This window comes from Saimiri boliviensis, chromosome 18 (genome assembly GCF_048565385.1).
Source record: "Saimiri boliviensis isolate mSaiBol1 chromosome 18, mSaiBol1.pri, whole genome shotgun sequence".
NCBI lineage: Eukaryota > Metazoa > Chordata > Mammalia > Primates > Cebidae > Saimiri > Saimiri boliviensis.
Genome location: NC_133466.1, coordinates 3,850,808 through 3,871,050, shown reverse-complemented (window position 1 = coordinate 3,871,050; position 20,243 = coordinate 3,850,808). Strand labels below are relative to the sequence as shown.

General features: G+C 51.9%; 1 protein-coding gene across 3 annotated transcripts in view; it reads left to right on the top strand.

The window, feature by feature from the left end:
• Window positions 1-20,243, top strand: part of UBASH3A (ubiquitin associated and SH3 domain containing A) — a 45,569-nt gene that overhangs the window by 22,117 nt on the left and 3,209 nt on the right. For 2 of the 3 annotated variants that reach the window (XM_003927579.3, XM_074389221.1), the window contains exons 7-13: window positions 1,589-1,712; window positions 6,803-6,902; window positions 10,844-10,966; window positions 12,748-12,840; window positions 17,998-18,142; window positions 18,852-18,958; window positions 19,896-20,005. In XM_003927579.3, coding sequence (XP_003927628.2) covers window positions 1,589-1,712; window positions 6,803-6,902; window positions 10,844-10,966; window positions 12,748-12,840; window positions 17,998-18,142; window positions 18,852-18,958; window positions 19,896-20,005 — 802 coding nt within the window. The remainder of the gene's footprint in view (window positions 1-1,588; window positions 1,713-6,802; window positions 6,903-10,843; window positions 10,967-12,747; window positions 12,841-17,997; window positions 18,143-18,851; window positions 18,959-19,895; window positions 20,006-20,243) is intronic. The other variant, XM_039480624.2, reaches the window with a different exon arrangement.

Here is a 20,243-nt window from a genome sequence, read left to right as displayed (position 1 = left end):
TTTAAAATGAGGCACCACTTCCCCTCACCTTCTACTAGACTACAATTTGCTTTTCCTGAAAAAGTGGTTCAAATTCAAAAAGCCATAAGGCAACATTCCCAAATGGGGATGGATGAGGGAACAGGGTTAGGGTCTGTGGCTGACCCAGCTGGAGGATTATGGATGCTCTTTCACCTTTTTAATTTGTTGTATTTTCCACATTCTAATAACCATTAGAAACAAAGTCTCCTGAATTTTCCCAATGGAACTGGAAATTTAAAATGTTAGGATTCACTGAAAGAAAGAATGAAATGTCAGTAGAAGCTTTTTGTGCCCGATTCAACCCCAATAAATCACACAGAGCCCCTGCTGAGACACGCCTGTGTGGCCACTGGACTGTGGCCGTGTGTAATTTCTAAACAGAGTTTTCGAATATCTTTGCTTCTATGGAGTGAATTCCCCCTTGGGGAAATCAACCATGTGCTGTTCCAAGGAGGATTCCTGTAGCCCTCGGGTCTCTGTCTTCCTCTGACCACCCTGCCTGTTTCTCCCAAACACATTCATTTTGGGGGCCCCCATCACCATCACCCCCTTTCTATTCCAGAGCGTGGAGTTCTCACTGCTGCAAGTTGCTGGGGTCTTTCCCCTCAGTCGTCCCTGAGCACCTGAGTGCCTGTCCACTCCATGACATGTTTCTGGATTGCTGGAAGGCAGCAGCTTCCTCATTACCCCGACGCCTTCTGCTGAATGCGTCTTCTGTCCTCCAGATGTGAGCAGAGCGCATCGATGTGTCTGTTCACTGCTGGTTCATTCCTGCAGCTCAGCTGCGTCCATTTGCACACCTGTGACTGTATTAGAAAGTGGATCAAAGAGGATGGTGTATTCAACAGTGTTCCCCAGAGAGAGACAGAGACAGAGAGTGACTGGGAGAGGAGAGAGCTAGGTGAAGGAATGGGCTCAAGACAGCCTGGCAAGTCCACAGTTTGCAGGGCAGGCCGGCAGATGGGAGACCCCGGAAAGCACTGAAGTTCCTGCTCAAGTCCAAAGGTGCGCTGGAGGCAGAACCCCCCTTCCTCATGGGACCCCAGTTTGTCTTCACTTCAGGCCTTCAGCTGGTTGGATGAGACCCACCCACAGTGGTGTGTCGAGACATTCAAGGACCATTTTCTGATTTTAAAAACTTTAGATGTTTTTAATAAGGACTTCCAGCAGTTTAAAAAGATTGAGCCAGCACCATGGAGCCCATCCTCTGGAAGGTGACCTGCTTTACTCAGTCTAGTGACTTAAATGTTAATCTCATTCTTAAAAAAAATACCTTCATAGTGACATCTAAAATAACATTTGACCCAATACCTGAGCAGTGTGGCCCAACAACATTGACACATAAAATTATCCATCAGAGACGGCGATCGTTGTAATAAAACAGCCACATCATCCGCACTTCCTGGGTCCTGAGCACTTTGCACACACTACTTCGTTCTGTGCTCCTGGGACCCTGTCTATGAGGCTGTCCCACACATCCTCAAGTGCACACGTGACCAGATGTGGGGTCTCTACGGCAACAGCACAGTCTTACCTCTGCTCAAGCTGTGCTTTCCTTCCCCTGCAGGACGTACACCTTCAGTCTAGCTGCGGACCTGAACTCCAGAAAGGACGGGGAAGCCAGCAGCAGATGCAGTGGGGAGTTTCTTTCACAAACAGCCCGGAGTCTCAGCAGCATACAGGCCTTGCAGGTAATAGAACGTTCTCTCTTTTCTTTTAAGTAAACTAAGCAAAACCACACTCTGTATTAACTTCGTGGTGGATGAAGCTGCGTGGGAATAGCTTCTGTTCCACAGACACATCCCCACTGCTGGCCTAGAGCACAGACCCAGGCGTGGGTCCGCAAAGGGGCCTCCCACCAGTGCTGAGGTGCCAGGGGGTCCTGCCCTGATCCATCTGCTCTGGGAAGACAGGGAGGCACCCCCTCCATGGGAGAGTGCCCCACCTTCAAGCTCCTCAAGGAGGCTTCAGTCATGGCACCAGGGCATGGCACCAGGGCAAGGGCACAGCCCCACCCAGATTCCCGAGTTCTCACCCCATTCCCTCATTCATGAGCCAAGCGGCCTCCAAGACGTTACCTCCTCCAGTGCCTTGGCTCCTCATCTTTTGAGGTAAAACTCTTCATAACCTGGGGTTTCAGCAGCCTCAGGCCAGGGGTCAGGGCACAACAGGGCACCATGAGCCGGCCACCCTCACAGGACACATCCAGGAGAGCAGGCTTCCAGGCAGAGACACCGACGAGCAGGCAGCCCCTCCCTGAAGGCAAACAAGTGGATGGCATCCCTGACCCCTGTCCTGTGATCTGAAGCATCACCCTCCTTACAGAAGAGCCCCTTAGAAGGGGCTGCAGCTGCTGCCGGCCCTGGTCCAGTTGCCACAGTGGTGGAAATACCTCCCTGTCCTTACTGTTCCCAAATTTGTCCTCCCGTGCTCTGCCGTGTGCCACACATGTTATTTCAGGATCTCTCACCCCTGCTACCCCCAATCAACACAGGAGGCCCTATTCCTGCCCCTTACCCATTTTACAGATCCGAAAACTGGGGCTCATGGAGGCTAGGAAGATTGTCCTACCACCCTCCCATCAGATTGTGGGGAGGATTACATGAAACAGGGCATCAAGTGCCCACCACGGCCAGGCCCCTGGTGAGGTGAGACTGTTGTGCCCAGAGGGTGGGCCACAGTAGCCTGGCTCATTCTCTAGTCCCCAGGGCCCAGCTTGAGGCCTGGTCCACAAATCTCTGGAACGACCAAAGGAAGACCCCACTGGGACTCATCCCTGGCTTAGGATCTTAGGATCAACGCTCACCCTCTGTTACGGATTGAACTGTGTGTCTCCAAAATTCCTATCTCGAAGTCTTAACCCCCAGTCCCCCTGAATGTGACTGTATCTGTAGGCGAGGCCTTGAAAGACATATTTCAGGTGAAATGAGGCTGGGGCAACCTGACCCATCTGCCTGCTGCCCTTATGAGAAGAGGGGATGAGGACACAGACACACACAGAGGAATGGCCCTGTGAGGACAGGGAGGAGACGCCACCTGCAAGTTCTGGAGAGAGGCCTCTAAAGGAGCCAGGCCTGGCAATGCCATCATCTCTGACCTCCAGCCTCCAGGACGGTGAGAGAGCAAACTTCTGCCATTGAAGCAGCGTCCCTGTCACCATTTCCGCCATTTGCGCCTCCTGGCAGCTGATGCAAATCAGCCGAAAGCTAAGCAGCCCCGAAAGCTAGGCAGGTCTTTGCTGCCTTGGTGGCTGGCTGAGGAGGCCTTTTCTTGAGAAATTAAGAATGTGTCTCCGAAGCTGGGTCCGTGTGAAATGGCGATCAGCATTCACCATGTGAGAAAGGCCCAGGCTTGGGAGACTCCCCAGGGCCGTGGCCTGCTTTCCAGATGGCAGGATGGGAAGGACCTGCGATGGAAGCCTCCGCTCGTAGCTCAGCCTGTGTCTAAACTGTGCTTCAATGGCTGAAGACAGGGCACACATCTGCCTGTGAACTGGACCCCCTCATGTGGTCTTCTCTATAGGGATTTCACCCCTTCGCTGTAGTAAGAAAAGAAAACTGGCAACAGGTCTGGTAAAACGCACCTGTGGGAGGCAGAATCATGGCCCCAGAGATAATGTCCTAAGCCTTGGAACCTGTGTATGTGACCTTATTAGGAAAGAGGGTCTCTGCAGACAGGATTGAGTTGAGAATCTTGAAATGGGAAGATTATCCTTGGCTATCCAGGAGGGCCCTAAATCCCATCATGAGTGTCCTGATGAGAGAAAAGCAGAGGGGATTTGATACAGCAGCAGAGGAGGCTATGTGGACACACAGGCACAAACTGGAGTGATGCCACCACAAGCCAAGGAATGTGTGCGGCCACCAGGAGCTGGAAGAGGCAAGGAATAAATTCTCCCCTAGAACCTCAGAGGGAGCACAGCCCTGCCAACACTTTGGCTTTGGACTTCCAGCTTCCAAAGCCAGGAGAGAATAAATGTCTGTTGTTTCGCACCACCCAGCCTGTATGGCAGCCCCAGGTCACCAATGCAGCACCTTCTGTCTAGAGAATTGCTACAGCCCTGTCTCATTCCACAGATCCCAGGGGTCAGTCCATTCCACTCCCCACAGATCTTTCTTTTGCTTTATCACCATATTGCTGTGGCAAAGCTCCACAGGAGAGCGTTTAAAATGCTCTGAGCTCTTCCAGGAAGAAAACACTCCACATCCAAAACTTCAGCCCAATGCATGGACTTTGTTACTAGGCAGAATGAGGTTCCAAGCACACACATGCTTTGCGACCTACTTTCAGATCAGCTGTCTACAGGGGAATGGGCTAGGATATTTTAATATTTATTCTGGGATGGGGTGGCGGGTGCTGCCTCTTGGTGTCAGTGTAGGCACCCCCTGCGTAACCACACTTCACAACTGCAAGACAGCAAGACAAACCTCCCCTGGAGGCCTTCCCCAGGAGACGGGTGTTTCTATCCTGAAGCAAACAGCTGAAACTCTCCAATAAGGGACACCAATACTATTCGCTTGGCCTTACTACATGTTCATTTTGAAGACTCAGCCCCGGGACCCTGAGAAAGCATTTGCATGGAGATTGCAAACGTTCTCATCGGCTCACCAATCCCATGGTTTATGCACCTACCAAATGTGGTCAGGGCCGTGGAGAACTGTCTGGTCCCGATGACTGTCAGCAGCTGGAAATTCTGCATTGCCCAGGCCAGTGTGGACTGTACAGCGGATCCACAGAGTCTGGCAGGAGCTGCCCGTGGTGCTGACCCAAGAATGCTTTCGAGGCAGGTGAAATGGGCCCCCACCCTACTTTCTGGCATCCCTTCCTTCCCAGTAGTTTCCAATCACTTCCCAAGGCGCAGGGACACCACTGGGGACCACTCTTGCCAGGGTGAGTGGCCAGTGAGTGCAGACCTTTGAGACTAGATCGCTGTTCACAGAAGCAAGTCCAGATAGGAATGATCAGCAGCACCGGCCAGGTGGAAGATGAGTCCCTTCCTCTGGGGGGCATTTGGATGTTAAAGGCATGTGCATTTTCCTCTCTAGGATTTTGGGGGAATCAGGGCGATGCTGGGGCTGGTGCATGAGGGTTTGCGCTGACAAGGCTCACCTGTCCTCACCTCTCTTCCTTACCCTGCTCAGTGGCAAAACACACGTGTTGCCCTCTCATTTTAGCCCAGAGAGAGCTGTGTGGCCAAGAGGGGGCAGGGCAGGGATTGCACCTGCCCGAGCTGCCTCCTGCCCAGGGGCCCTCCCCACCCTGTCCATCCCTGGTCACCTTGGCTCCAGGCAGGACTTGGTCCCCAGAAAGCCCTGCAGCCCACCTCCCGTGGCCGGCTCTGCTCGCTCTGTCCCCACCCTGTCTGTTGAAGACTCATCTTTCCACCTTCATCCCTTGGCCACTCCCTAAAGCAGAGACCCTGGGATCCTGGACCCAGGTACCCTGTGGACTACAGCTTCATGTCCAGCATGTGACATATTCCCTCCTGCTGTGCAGTGTTACAGGGAGGCTGAGGCTCAAGTCCCGGGTGCCAGAGGGCAGCACCATTGGGACCATGTTGCTTCAGGGATTCCCCCCTTTCTCTGAAATGGAACCCCCTGGAAAGCCTGGGCCTGATTCTGGGGCTGGGGGTGTAGGTGCAGGGCCGACGTCAGCTGGCACAATAGTGCCCTCCAGGGAAGCCGCTGAGCCTGATGTCTCCCTCCAGGGTCCTGGCACAGGGCTTAAGCTCCACACAGCTGTCCTGGTGGCCTCTAGCTGGCTCAGCCCCAGCACTCTGCTCTCTGGTCCCAGGGGCCATCCTTGGCTCTCATTCACTCACTCCATTTCATTTGCTGTGGGTTCCCCTCAAGGCCAGCCCCTCCACTCAGCCCTGAACAGCATGGGGAGAAGGGTGGCCCAGCCCCCTGAGGACAGAGCCCCCCAACACCAACCCACACAGAGGAGACCCCTCCCAAAGAGTAGCCAATGCCGCTGCTCTCAGCATGACCCTTGAGCTTCTTCCCCAAAGCACAGGCTCTCCAGAAACAGGGCGGCATGAGGCCTGTGACTGCAAGGCTCCAAGACCATCCTGGGCTGCCTGAGGCCAGAGAGGAAGGTGCCAGAGAGCTGCTCTCCCCGGCGTGAAGCCGCTGCCCACGGCCAAGGCCCCCTCATGCCAAGAAGATGTAAAGAAAGTATAAAGTACTGTTTTCCTCTAGTGCTTAGCCAAGCAGAGAATGAACAGCGATGGGAGAACAGCAAGGGGATGGATGAGGGCTTCTCCCCTTGGTGCTCAGAAGCAGAATTCACACCTGGGAGCCATAAAAGGTCTGCTCCTTAACTTGCCAACACCAGGGTAGTCCTGGAGGGCTCCTCAGAAGAAGTGTGCCAACGAGAGAGGAGACTAGATATATAGACAGATAATCTACATTATAACGGTACATATAATATCAATAGGGGTCGTGTCCTAAGAAGTCTCTATGGGAAGGATAAGGACTTAGAAAAGACAGAAAAGTAGAAAAACAGATGTGCCATGATAGGGGCCAATCCTGTCTCTTTTCATTTCCTTGATGTTAGAATGCCCAGAAAATAAAACACTGGAAGAAATTGAAGAGATTGCCAATTTCATGTCCTGTTTCATTTTCATGATTTTGGCGAATGGGCTGAGTTATTGACCAACGAAGGAGGAGATTCCCTCCCAGCTGCTGGGTGACCAGGAGAGCTGCCGTTGGTGCAAATCTGGCGCGTTGGATGTTAAACTGCATGTGCCTTGCTTCCTGCTCCCCCCACCCCCACCCAGGCCACAGTTGCAAGGAAGAGCGTGCTGGTGGTTCGCCACGGGGAGAGGGTGGATCAGATCTTCGGGAAGTCATGGCTGCAGCAATGCTCCACCCCCGACGGTAGGTCACACTCGGGCGGGTCTATGGACAAAACACTGTGGATCTGACAAGTGAGACTGAACGTCCTTACGTGGCACCAGATCCCCTGAGGCACCTTCTGTGGAATGACCTTGTGTATATGTGGAAAATGTGCCTGCTGCATCTTCCTCTGGGGGTGTTCCATGTACGCATTTGAGTGTGTGTGTTGTCTATGGAATGACCTTACGTATATTGTGTATATTGACCTCGTATATATGTGGAATGACCTTGTGTGTATTGTGTATATTGACCTTGTATATATTGTGGAATGACCTTGTGTATATGTGGAAAACGTGCCTGCTGCATTTTCCTCTGGGGTGTTCCATGTACGCATTTGAGTGTGCGTGTTGTCTGTAAGAATCTTACCTCAGGCCAGGCACAGTGGCTCACACCCATAATCCCAGCACTTTGGAAGGCCCAGGTGGGAGGATCAAAAGGTCAGGAGATTGACACCATCCTGGCCAACGTGGCAAAACCCCATCTCTACTAAAAATACAAAAATTAGCTGTGTGTGGTGGTGCGTGCCTGTAATCCCAGCTACCTGGGAGGCTGAAGCAGGAGAATCACTTGAACCCAGGATGCAGAGGTTGCAGTGAGCCGAGATCACACCACTGCACTCCAGCGTGGTGACAGAGACTCCGTCTCAAAAAAAAAAAAGAGAATCTTACCTCTGCCAGGTGCAATGGCTCACGCCTGTAATCTCAGCACTTTGGGAGGCTGAGGCAGGCAGATGGCAAGGTCAGGAGTTCAAGACAAGTCTGGCCAACATACTTAAACCCCATCTCTACTAAAAATACAAAAACTAGCCAGATGTGGTGGTGTGCGCCTGTAACCCCAGCTACTTGGGAGGCTCAGGCAGGAGAATCAGGTGAAACTGGGAGGTGGAGGTTGCTGTAGGCTGAGATCACACCATTGCACTCCAGCCTGGGCAACAGTGCAAGACTCCATCTCAATGAAAAAAAAAAAACAACAAAACAAAAAAACCTCTTACGTCAACTAACTACTTAGAGATGATGGAGGAATGGCTCTCAATAGGAAGCAGGTCCGCTAGTGTGAATGCTTGGCTGGTCTTTTCATCCCAGCAGCACATATATGGCATTTGGTTAGTGAATGCACCCCAGTCTGTAGTCTCTTAACCCCGCCGAGGCTGGCATATGCTATACCTCTCAGTCTCATCTCTGAACCTCTGCAACCTAATCTTAACTGCTATAATTTTTGGCTATGCTGCTTAACAGATGGGCACATTCTTAAACATGCCTCTTATGCACCCCAGCTTTGCTCCTCTGAATGCCAGGAGGTAAGAACAGAGCTTATAAATACACATACCCACAAGCCAACCTCTGTACTGATGATCAATGTCCATGTCAATGCTCATCTCTTCCTCATAGGAAGCCTTCCGTGTCACAATTTCTAAGCCATGACCCATTACATAAATTAAAGCATTGAACATAGTGACAAAATCCATTCACAATTGCTAGGTTAGCCAAACCCTTTTGGGATCCCACTCCAGGAGTCCAGCAGACCCAAGAAAGTGGGAACTGAGTAGGGAAAACCATTGACAGATAACAATCACACACCAGAAAAGATTCTGAGTAGATAACATCATGATCAAACATATTTCCAACAACTTGCAGAGCTAGTAATATGGTCACCTTTATAAAACAAGTTCAACTAAAGATATAAGAGCTTAAGGAAGAAACAACAAGATAATAGGTGGCTATCAGGATGCATTAACAAGCATATAAGAAATTTTCTTGCAATAAAATAATTATTGAAGCTATAGATTGAACTGACACACCGTGTCCATGATGCGGAGAATCAATACAAAACAATCAACACCAAAAATAGTTATTGGACTTCCTAGAAAAAGAAAAAATACCTGGTCATCTGAACAAAAGATCAAGTCACTTGTAAGGGAAAATATTTTAAAGGCGCTGGAAATCGCTAGCTGAAAGGAAACTCCTGGTGGATCTTTTCCCAAGGTAGAGAGACCCTCGATAAAGTGAAGAATGGCATCTAGTTTGTCTGTATTCTATATATTGCAGGATTTAATAAATCACAATGAGGTATAGCCACATTCTCCCCCAAGGTGACCAATCTCAGGGGACACAAGAGATATTTGGGGGGCTCTCCTGGCCTCTCCCTGCAGCTCACTTTTGGCCCAAGTGCCCACACCCTCACAGGGCCCCTCGCCTCACTTCATATTCTGCACAGACTCTGCTCCCATCAAGACCTGACCTTGCCCCACATCCTTGTCCTCTCCTGAGCTCTGCCCTCTGCCCCAGAGTGATCACAGAAGTGTCAATGACAAGCAAAATACCTAAATGGAATGTCTTGACATTTTGGGGGGATCACAGATGCCTTTGAGAATATAATAAAATTGATGGACTTTCTCCCTGAAAAAAAAAAAAGATTTTAAAACTACCTTTCCCAACAGCTAACACTGGCATTGAATAAACACCTCTAAAACACAGGGTTCCAATGAGTCTCTGCCCACAGAAATCCCAGGGAGGGAGTCTTTGGGAAACTCGTACATGGAACCTAAAAAACTGGCATGAAAAATAGCCACTGCCCCCAACCGACCCCTGCTGCCTCCCACCACCCCTCGCTGGGTTTGTGCAAAGCTGTGGGCCAGGATGAAGTGGCCTGGCATATTCTGGGGTGCAAAGGGCAGGGCCTGCCAGATATGGCAGAGCAGGTCTCAGGAAGGTCAGTGTGGCCGCTGGAACCTACCAGTAGCCAGAAGGTTTGGGGTCCCTCTGGAGGATGTGAAGGCAAACCAGAGTGCACAGGAGGATGCGGTGTGTCCTGATATCCTATATGAGGATAATCAGTCATTCTGACATGAGACCAGCACCCCCACTCATTGGCCACTCACTCTGAGTCAGGAGCTGAGCTATGAGTGTTACGTTACTGGCTCCTTGCAATCTCTACCCTTTCCCTGTTTTTTACTGATAAGAGAGATAAAGTCACACAGTGAGAAGATGGTGGCACCAGGATTTGCCACCAGACCATCAGATCTTAGAACTCAAGGTCAAACTCCCAGTGAACCCTGGCACCAGGCAGCCTCTGGTGGAAGAGAGCCCCAGTGAGCCCACCTGGCTTCTAGCCTGGCTTCAAGCAACTGACGAAAGAATGCACAACGCAGGGCATCTCCAGCCAGAGCACTGTGTCCCCTGAGCAAGAAGAATACGTCTAAAGCTAGGGGCATGGATCATTGATGCCAACTTCAGATTCTTAGCAAGTTATGCTAAATCAGTCATAGAGACACTTTATCACGTTCTTTATCAGAAAAATGTAAGAGTAAATCTTTTTCTTTTTTTTCTTTTTCTTTTTTTTTTTTTTTTTTTTTTTTTGAGGCAGACTTTGGTTCTTGTTGCCCAGGCTGGAGTGCAGTGGTGCGATCTCAGCTCACCAAAACCTCCGCCTCCTGAGTTCAAGTGATTCTCCTGCCTCAGCCTCCCAAGATTACATGCATGCGCCACCACACCTGGCTAATTTTGTATCTTTAGTAGAGATGGGGTTTCTCCATATTGGAAGAAACGTGTTGGTCAGGCTAGTCTCAAACTCCCAACCTCAGGTGATCCACCTGCCTCGGCCTCCCAAAGTTCTGGGATTACAGGCATGAGCCACTGTGCGTGGCCAAGAGTGAACCTTCATGGGGGGTTTTGGGAGGACAAAGAGGGTTGCATGGTTCATGGGGCTGAAACCTAAGTTTTCTGCATTTGAGAAAATGTGTGCACAGCTGAGCAGCACTTTCTTCTCAGTTTGAAGCCATGTTGCAGAGCACATTCGGAAACAACAGAGCTGACAATAATTTCAATAACCTTGACGTTAGAGTGGGTCTTAGTCTTGGGAGTTTTGTGGAACGAATCTGCACTAACTTGATGAAACTGAGCATCTGATGCTTATTTCTACTCCAGGGAAATACTACAGGCCAGACCTGAACTTCCCTTGCAGTCTGCCCAGACGGAGTCGTGGGATCAAAGACTTTGAAAATGATCCCCCATTATCATCGTGTGGCATTTTCCAGTCCAGAATTGCAGGTATGTTGGAAGGCTGTCAGTGGGAAGGGTAACAATAAGAGCAGCAATGATTATGGCTAGCAGGCATCCAGCCTGAACCCTCGCTGCCTGATCTTTACAGCATTAACTTTGTCCCCACTCTGCTGAGGAGGCTGGGGCACAGAGAGGTTAAGTGATTTGCCCAAGGTCACACAGCAAGAAAGTGGCAGTGCAGAGGTTTGATCTAGGAAGGGATGATTCAGGAAGTTGGGAGGAATGAAAGAAAGGCCTCAAAAGAATGAGAGAGGGAAGGAACAATCAACAACCACTGTATGCACCAAGGAGCTCACTTTAAAAATGGAAAACCACATCCTCCCCTGGTTTTATTTCAAAATCTGTCATTTTGGGCTTTTGTTTTGTGTCTGGGGGTTCTGCTTCTACGTGACTGAGTTTTTCAAACAGAAGAGACCACTGAGTTCATTGAGTCATTCCTAAATTCAGAAAGCGGAATCCAGAGAAGCAAGTCACACCCACGTTAATGTCGAGACCCCCACGGCCCGCTCTCGCGGGCCCCCACCCAGAGGTGTGCTCAAAATGTTTACCCACCAGCTCTGGGCAGGGTGAGAAGTCCGAGTCACAGCACCTGCTGAGTGCACTGTTGAAAATACTGCACTCCCCGACAGCCGATTCCAGGCTCCCAGTGTGCGGTCCCAGGATGCTGAGTCGGGAGGCGATGGCGCTCGCAGGCCTCTGTCCCTGGCTTGCAGGCGACTTCTTCTTCTGTCTTCCTTTCCCCTTCTACGCATGTCTCTGTGCACAGAGGTCCCCTTTCACAAGGACACTGCCGTGCTGGATTAGAGCCCACCCTAGTGTAACTGATTGAGGTGCCCACCCTTGTTTTAACTTATCACTGTAAAAATCTTGTTTCCAAATGAGTCACATTCTAAGGCACCAGAGGTGAAGACTCTGACATGTTTTTCAGGGGAGGGGACACAGTTCAACCCGTAAGTGCCTCCACTGAAACTTCACTCACCAGCTTTGGGGCTGTGCAATTTTTGTGCTGTAGGGACTCCCCTAGCATTTCCGTGAGTACAGGGCTTCAGTGTTACCAGGGGAGAGGCAGTGCACAGGCCTGTCCTTCCACGAGCCTCAGTGGGTCTTGAGTTTTCTCTAATTACACAGATGTGAGCCCCCCCCCACCACCACCCATTTCTGAGCTCACAGTGACACAGATTCGAAGCCCAGGCCCACAGGGCTGCTTCTCTGCTCAGGATCTTAAAGCCTGAAGTCCAGGTCTCTGCTGGGCTGAGTTTCCACAGGGAGCTTGTCTCCTTCCAGACTCGTTCTGCTGTTGACCAAATTCAGATTCTTGCAGTGGGAGGACTGAGGTCTGTTCCTTGCTGGCTATTAGCTAGGGGCTGCTCCCAGCCCTAGAGGCTGCCCGCATTCCTTGCCATGTGGTCCCCTCCATCTTTGCAGCCAGCAAAGGAGAATGTTTTTCTGAATCCTTGTCACTTCACACTCCTCTGACTTTTTTCCTGACTGACTAGAGATAATGATGGCTTTTAATGGGCTCATCAACTTGATCAATCCCACCTTGGACCCCCTCCCTTCTGCCGTAGGATGTAACCGTCCCAGGAGCAACAAATCATCCTGGTCACAGGTTCTGCTCCCACTTGGGGGCTATGCAGGGTGTGTACACCAGAGCGTGGAAACCCTGGGCCCTTTGAGGACCCTGCCTACCACAGGGAGCACATGGCTCCTCTTCGGTCAGAGGCTAGAATTATGAAGGGGCATTTTCTGCCTTTTTCATTATTTTCCAGGGGATGCACTACTGGACAGCGGTATCAGAATCAGCTCTGTGTTCGCCTCCCCAGCCCTCCGCTGTGTGCAGACGGCCAAACTCATCCTGGAAGGTCAGTGAGAACCCCGGTGAGCCTCTCCTACTCCCTTGACCTCGTGGCTATTCTCCAAGGGGAGTGGGAAGGGAGTGGAGCTGGAGCTGGATGATGGCAGTGAATGCCCACACCAAAGTCATCAGACAGGTACGAGCCAGCCCTCCGAGGATGTTGGCAGGCACGCTGAGTCCGTGAGCGTGTCTGGAATGCCAGGACCGTCAGACCAGTAGGGGCTGGTGCAGCCGAGTGCCGGGGCCTGTCCTCACACTGTTTCTCTTTGGCCTCCATCAGCAAGGCCTTTAAAGACACACCTGGAAAGCGGCATTCGAAAACCCTGAGAGCTGGGAACTGCTATGGTTCCTTTTAAGTCAGAAATGTGTGACCCTTCCCAGGGCAATGCACTTGGCCAGTGGAGCTGTCCAGCATCCTTAAGGGCTGATGTGTGTCAGGAAGCCCTGGGCAGACCCTTCTGCAGCTCCGACCTTCAGGAAGAAGAAAGTTCCTGCCTGGAGGAGGGCAGCTTGTCCCAGAGGTCTGGACTCTGCCCTCAGCCGGAGCCTGTCCTGCTCCTCTTTGTCTGGGAAGAGGGATGAGATCTCGATCCCCAGGCAGGAACTAGCCGTGGCCAGGAGCACAGGTGACATGAGAGGGCATATCACCTCCATGGTGATGGGGAAAGGGCAGAGCACAGAGACGCAGAGGCAGCAGGCGGACAACTGTGGGGGAAAGAACTTGCCTTGACTTTCTCAGAGACCTAGGAAGTCAGGTCACCAGTGGAAAGCGGGGACAGGGACCAGGGGAATTTGCGGTGCACTGAAGGTATAAATGGCTGTCAGCAAGAGGGGGCCAGGACCTGGTCTGGGAGATGCAGGGTGACCACTGGGCAGCACTAGAGCCCACCCACCATTCGTGAGCATGAGTTTAAATGGGGATGGGTAGGCCGGGCTGAGGGATCTCTTCCAGCACAGACAGGGAGTGGGTAGAGAGTGGGGTGCAGCTACTGGCATGCTGAGCTGTGAGTATGGTGGACAGGGAGACTTGAGGGTGTAGTGAGGGGGTGACTGTGCCCATGGACTTTCAACTGGGTCAGCTGGGAGGCCGAGCACAGGGGAGGTGAGGGGCAGGAGAAAGGAGGTGATCTGAGGGTCAAGGTCCAGGAGGGAGCCGCTTGGAGACAGCAGAATTTGGCACTGCACCATGGAGGGGCTGCCCGGCTGGCACGACAAGCCCCAGGTGGAAGGAATGGGCGCCGAAGGCGGGGAGGAAGGCGTGTCCTGCAGGAGAGGGGCCCTCCCTCTGATCATGGTCTTGCCAGGCCTTGCACATGGGGCCATGTCAGAGCTGGTGCCACGAGGGGCCAGGACCTTCACGGGAGGAGTGGTTGGGACAGCAGCGGATCCACCCCACACGTGTGCACTGCCAGCTCCCATGTCCCCAGAGCCCCTCCACCCCGCCAGTGAGGCTCTGTCAGAGCACCTTCCAATCCAGGTGCGCAGGAAGCCCTGGCCCAGCCGGGCCTGGCTCCATCCACCGAGCCACAGGCTCATCATTCCTGTCCTCCGCTCTCGTGAACTTTCCATCCCGTAATGCAGTCCGAGTCTCGTGAGGCACAGAAGTCCATTTTACCAGCATGGAGCATCCACGACCCACCTTCCATGCGCTTCACCGTCAAGACACTTTCTATCTACCTCAGGCTTGCAGCTGCAGCTTTTCATTTCCCACCCAGCTGTGGCGTAAGACCCCAGCCCCTGCAGACGCCTCAGGCCACTAAGGCAGAAATGCAGATTTCTCTCACCTGGACTTGGAGGTTCCCATGTTAATTACACTGCCCCTCTGGGCTCTCAGTGAGCCAGATGACAATCAAAGAACAATATCAGCTTCTTTGACCAAACCGTGAAAGGACCACGCATCCCCAAATGCAAGAGGCAGTGTGGCCAGAGGAGAGGGCAAGGAACCTTCTCACAGTCCTCCCTCACATCTCACGCATGCAGATACACATACCACACACCACACATACCACACGCACATCACACGCTACACACCACACAACCACACACATACACATCACACACCACACACCACACACATACACAGAGCCACACACACCACACACACCACATCCACACACACACCACACACATCACACACATATACATACACCATACACATACACATACACACCACACATCACACATATCACACACACTACACACCACACAAACACCACACACACAGCCACACACACCAAACATACCATATACCACACACACACCACATACATACACACCACATACACCATACACACACCACACACACACACACCACATACACACAACACACCACACACATCGCACACCACACACATACAAACAACATACACAAACCACACATACACACACCACACACACATGCTCCACACAACACACAACACAACACACACCACACACTACATGCCACACTCACCAAACAGACCGCACCACACACAACACACACCACACCACACACACACCATACATCACACTACACACACCACACCACACACACCATACCACACACATCACGCACCACACACATACACACACACCACACATTTACACACACACACCATACGCCACACACATACACACACCCGTTGGGGTTTCACTTGGCGCTGAGTCACAGATCACAGAGGAGGAAACTTCGACCCTCCTGCTCCTTCAGAGCCTCGACCCCAGCCCAGGCGACAGGGTCCCGCGATGTCGGCCTCTCCCTGTTCCGGTGCCCACAGCAGCAGGTCCCACCTTCGTGTTTTCAGGAAGACATAGGAAATGGGACGAGGTCTCTCCAGCTCTGCCCTTTGGGAGAGACAAGGATGGCAAGACCAGAAATGTGAAGGGGCGGGGTCTCCGAGCATCTGGGACCCTTCAGCGTGAGGGCGGCTCTTCATAACGTGGAATAAAGCAAAACTGATATGTGGCAATTCCATCCCTGGTTGTTTAGGATCAATATGTTTATAATTAACCTAATTAACCAAACAGCTATAACAATAAGACATGAACCAAGCAAGAAACACACAGAAATATATGACAAGAGGCGACAGGCCAGTGACTCAGTTTCCCCTCTCCTCCTCCACCCCCGGTCTTTGCACCCCATCACTCACTGAACGCATTTTGTTTGAAACCCTCAGCTGCTGCTGCTCTTCCACTAGGTTTCAGAGCCGCTCTGGTTTCTGCCGTAGGAGAGTCCCCAGGTCACCTGTGTCCACAGGGCCGGCAACAACGGCCTCCTCTCACTGGCCTTTTACTGCCTCCGCTTGCAAGTGCCTTTTCTAGTGAAGACCTTGATCTTCCTTTCCCTACCCAACCTCTCTCACTACGAGAGCAATGACGAATAAAACGGAGATCTCTTGGCCAGCCTTTGTAATAAAAGAATACAACTGACCAAAAATATTCCTCATAATTTTTTTTCTTTTTTTGGGTGGTGGGGGGGATCCTTTTGAGATGGAGTCTTGCTCTGTCAACAAGCTGGAGTGCAATGGCGCAATCTCGGCTCACCACAACCTCCGCTGCCTGGGTTCAAGCGATTCCTCCGCCTCAGCCTCCCAAGTAGCTGGGACTACAGGTGTGCGCCACCATGCCCGGCTAATTTTTGTATTTTTAGTAGAGACGGGGTTTCACCATGTTGACCAGGATGGTCTCAATCTCTTAACCTCATGATCCACCCACCTTGGCCTCCCAAAGTGCTGGGATTAGAGGCGTAATTTTATCTCTCTTTTGTCATTGTTCATGGTTCTCATTAACATACTTACTCCCATTTTTGGTGGATTTTTTTACTTCTATTATTTGGGTCACTTGCACATAAAGTAAAAAGCTTTTTAAAATGCCTTTTGCCCGCAATAATGTCAAAGCGTTTAACGTGATCTCTCAGTGATTTTTATGTGCAGATGGTGATGATGGTAATGATGGTGCTGCCTGTTTAAAGGGCATAGGTTTATAAATCCTGTGTCAATGCAGAAAAACAAGGCCACCCAGTCTTCTTCACAAGGCCTCAGACATGACCAGCCTGCTATTCAGATGGCGTCTGAGATGCCAGGGCGCTCCATTTTATTTAAATTCAATGTCAGCCAGTGTCGAGATGGCATGTTTCCCACAGCCACACCCAAAGAGCAGTGGCCTGCAAGACACCCTCAAAAGAAAGAGACCCATGGCCACACTGTTTGGGGGGCTCTCATGCTGTTTCTTCATCTGATCTGTTCAAATGGAAATGAGCCCTTCACAGGCTTGGAGGAGGATTCGGGGCCTGGTTAATCAGGGGGGACTCAGGAGCCTCGTTGTTGGAGGAGGACTCGGGGGCCTGGTTGATGAGGGAGGACTCGGGGGCCTGGTTGATGAGGGAGGACTCGGGGGCCTGGTTGATGAGGGAGGACTCGGGGGCCTGATTAACTTGCTTTGACTATCTTTTCTAAGCATGCTTGATGAAAGAGCTCATTCCATGGACTTAAAACACATTTGAGGAACTGATTTTATGTCCAGCATTTGAGTTCAGTGACAACTTCTCCATTCCAAATGAAAACATTCAGGTCTTTTTTTCCACTCAAAAGAGATGGCCTTACTTTATTGCTCTTCCTTTAATCAAAATATAAAATGCTCGGGAAGTGTGAGTTGCAGGGAGTCAGCATGTTCTAGGAGATGGCCCCTTCCATTCTTCACCTGTTGCCCAGTCCGTGTAAGCATTTATCAGGAAAGTGTCTCATGAGGCTAACACTCTTCATGATGGGTCGCATCTTGTCCTTTGATCATCGGATTGACCAAGTCCTCACTGGCAGGTTCTCCGCCATGTTGGAGGATGGGGCCATGGGCGAGTTTCACGGTGGAGCTGTGCTGGGTGCTCAGGTGAGCCCCAAGATGGGCCTGCTGCCTGGGACACTCACCAGTTCTCAGGAGACCCTGGCCCTTCCTGGCACACAGGGGGTCACCACTCCTCTGATACCTTCCCACGGCTCATCAGTTCTCACCTCAGAAATACCATGGCTGTGCCTAATCACAGAACAGTATTTGCCACGAAGAAAATCCCGTTGTTTAAAAGGCATGATTTAGACGTGTGTGTGTGACAGTCTGAGATCTAAAAGGAGACTTATTTATGCAAGGTCAGCGTGGACGTTGAAGATGATAAACACTTGTATTCTGTTGAATCCAGAACTCAAACTGGAGAAAAAAATCAAGATACGAGTGGAACCTGGAATATTTGAATGGACAAAATGGGAAGCTGGCAAAACCACCCCAACCCTCATGAGCCTGGAAGAGCTGAGAGAGGCGAATTTCAACGTCGACACTGATTACAGGTGTGCTGTTCTAAAGTTCTCTGCCGCTGGGGCTTTTCTAGTTCTTGTTAAGGAAAAATTTCATGACACTGTTAAAATGGTAAGAAAGACTTTATTCCAAAGGGACCGCTTCAGTGAGGTTTGCAGCAGGGGAGAGAGATGGGGCTCAACTCCTAATACAAGGAAAAGCGGGGATTTATAGCCACAGAGCAGGGTAGAAGTTGGTGACTGGAAAATTTCTGAGAAGGCGGGTCATTCTTGCTAAAGTGACACAAACAGGGACTCCAGCTAAAGGCAGGCCAAGGTGATCAGACATCGCTTGGAGGGTGGTAGAGGACAGGGAACTTGACCAGAGGCCGAGGGTAACAGGTTCTTGCTAAACTCACTCTGCAAGAACAGACACAGAAGCCCAAGGGTCAAGCCTGCATCGAGAAGAAGGTTCAGGGGAGCCGGACTGGAGTTTGGTCAAAGAGAGTCTTCGTCATTCTCCACCCATGTCTGACTCTGCCATCACAGAGCCCTCCTGGTGTTCACTAAGAATGTGCTGGAGACTGACGGTTAGCGCTTTGCCAGTTTTCAGCACAAAACTAGAGCCTCCCTGTTGCCCATGAGCCCAGCCTTGAGACAGAGCCATCCCAGGAGAGCATTCTCCTTCCCTAGCTAACTGCAGCTGCGCCCTCCTAATCCATACCAAAGGGCCAGGGCAGCAGCCTCCCCCTCCTCCTTCCAGGCCCGCGTTTCCCCTGTCGGCCCTCATGCCGGCGGAGAGCTACCAGGAGTACGTGGACAGGTGCACAGCGAGCGTGCTGCAAATCGTCAACACCCGTCTGCAGGACAGTAAGTGCCTCACCATCCTCGGCATGGACGGCCCCTGGGGCTTGGGGAATTCTCTCTGAGACAGAAATTGGCTGATTTTCTGAACCTATGAATGCCTTCACTTCCCCTCCCCCACATTCTCCAGCAGCAAAGCATTCATTGCTGCTGCTGCTGCTGCAGTAACCGGGTACATAGACACGCGCTCCCCTGCCGCCCAAGCCCCGGGACCCCTCATCCTGGGGCTGACTGCTCATGGGCTGATGGGACCCAGGCCAGCAGGGTCAGCACGAACCGCCCGTGTCCAAGGGATTCAAGTCAGCTTCCCGGGAAACAAAAGAGACAGAGAGGAGAAACAACCAATTCCGGGTGGAGCCCCCTTCCTGACCCACCACGCGGGTCTCCTAACCCTCGGGCGTTGCTTTGTCCTGGATGAAGCGCACGCAGAAGCACTGGCTTCCCACACCTTCCCCCGAGCTGGCAGGGACACGCATCTCACCTGAGGGCGCCCCTCCTTCTGTGGTCTCCAGGCGTTCTGATCTAAAGCAGGAGTCGTAGCAGGCTCGCGTAAGAAAACAACCAGCTGACCATTCTAAAGTGAACCAGGTCAGGCCTGGGCAACAGCCACCGCTACCCCATCCCAAACGGGGCCCAGGCAGCCGGCCACCACAGGGAGGGGGTGGCTCAGTTCACTTCCTAGGCCTCCCTGAGGCTGGCGGGCAGCTGCTGCATGCAGAGGATTCTGCGAGCGAGGGCGGGATGCAGGCGTCACTAAGCCATCACCCGCCATGCTACCTCCTAGTCCAGGGGTCTCTCCAGGGCACTCTGGGTAGACTTTGGGGTCCCCAAAGTGTTTGGGGCACTCTGAGGTAGCTCTGCCCCAGACACTTCCATGACCCCGGTCTCCTAACAGGTGCTCGCTGGGCCTGCTTTGACCTGGAGGTGTTCTTGTTTTCCGCAGCAGGCGTCATCCTGATTGTGAGTCACGGCTCCACGCTGGATTCCTGCACGCGCCCACTGCTGGGGCTGCCGCCCCGGGAGTGCGGGGATTTTGCCCAGCTCGTGAGAAAGGTACGTGCCCACTCTTGGCTCTTAGAGTCACGAAGTCAAGTACCCCAAAGACACAGGTTATCACAGCCCCTTCTTGGAATGAAAACAAGTGTCCAGCTGACCCAGGGTCACCAGGATCCACGTGCCCCTGGAGACGGTGCCCGCCTGCTCCTGTGCAAAGCGCGACCTCAGGCTGGGGCTGGTGGATGGGTCAGTCATCCTCGTCATCACTGGTCACTCGCCGAGTGTTTACCAGGCA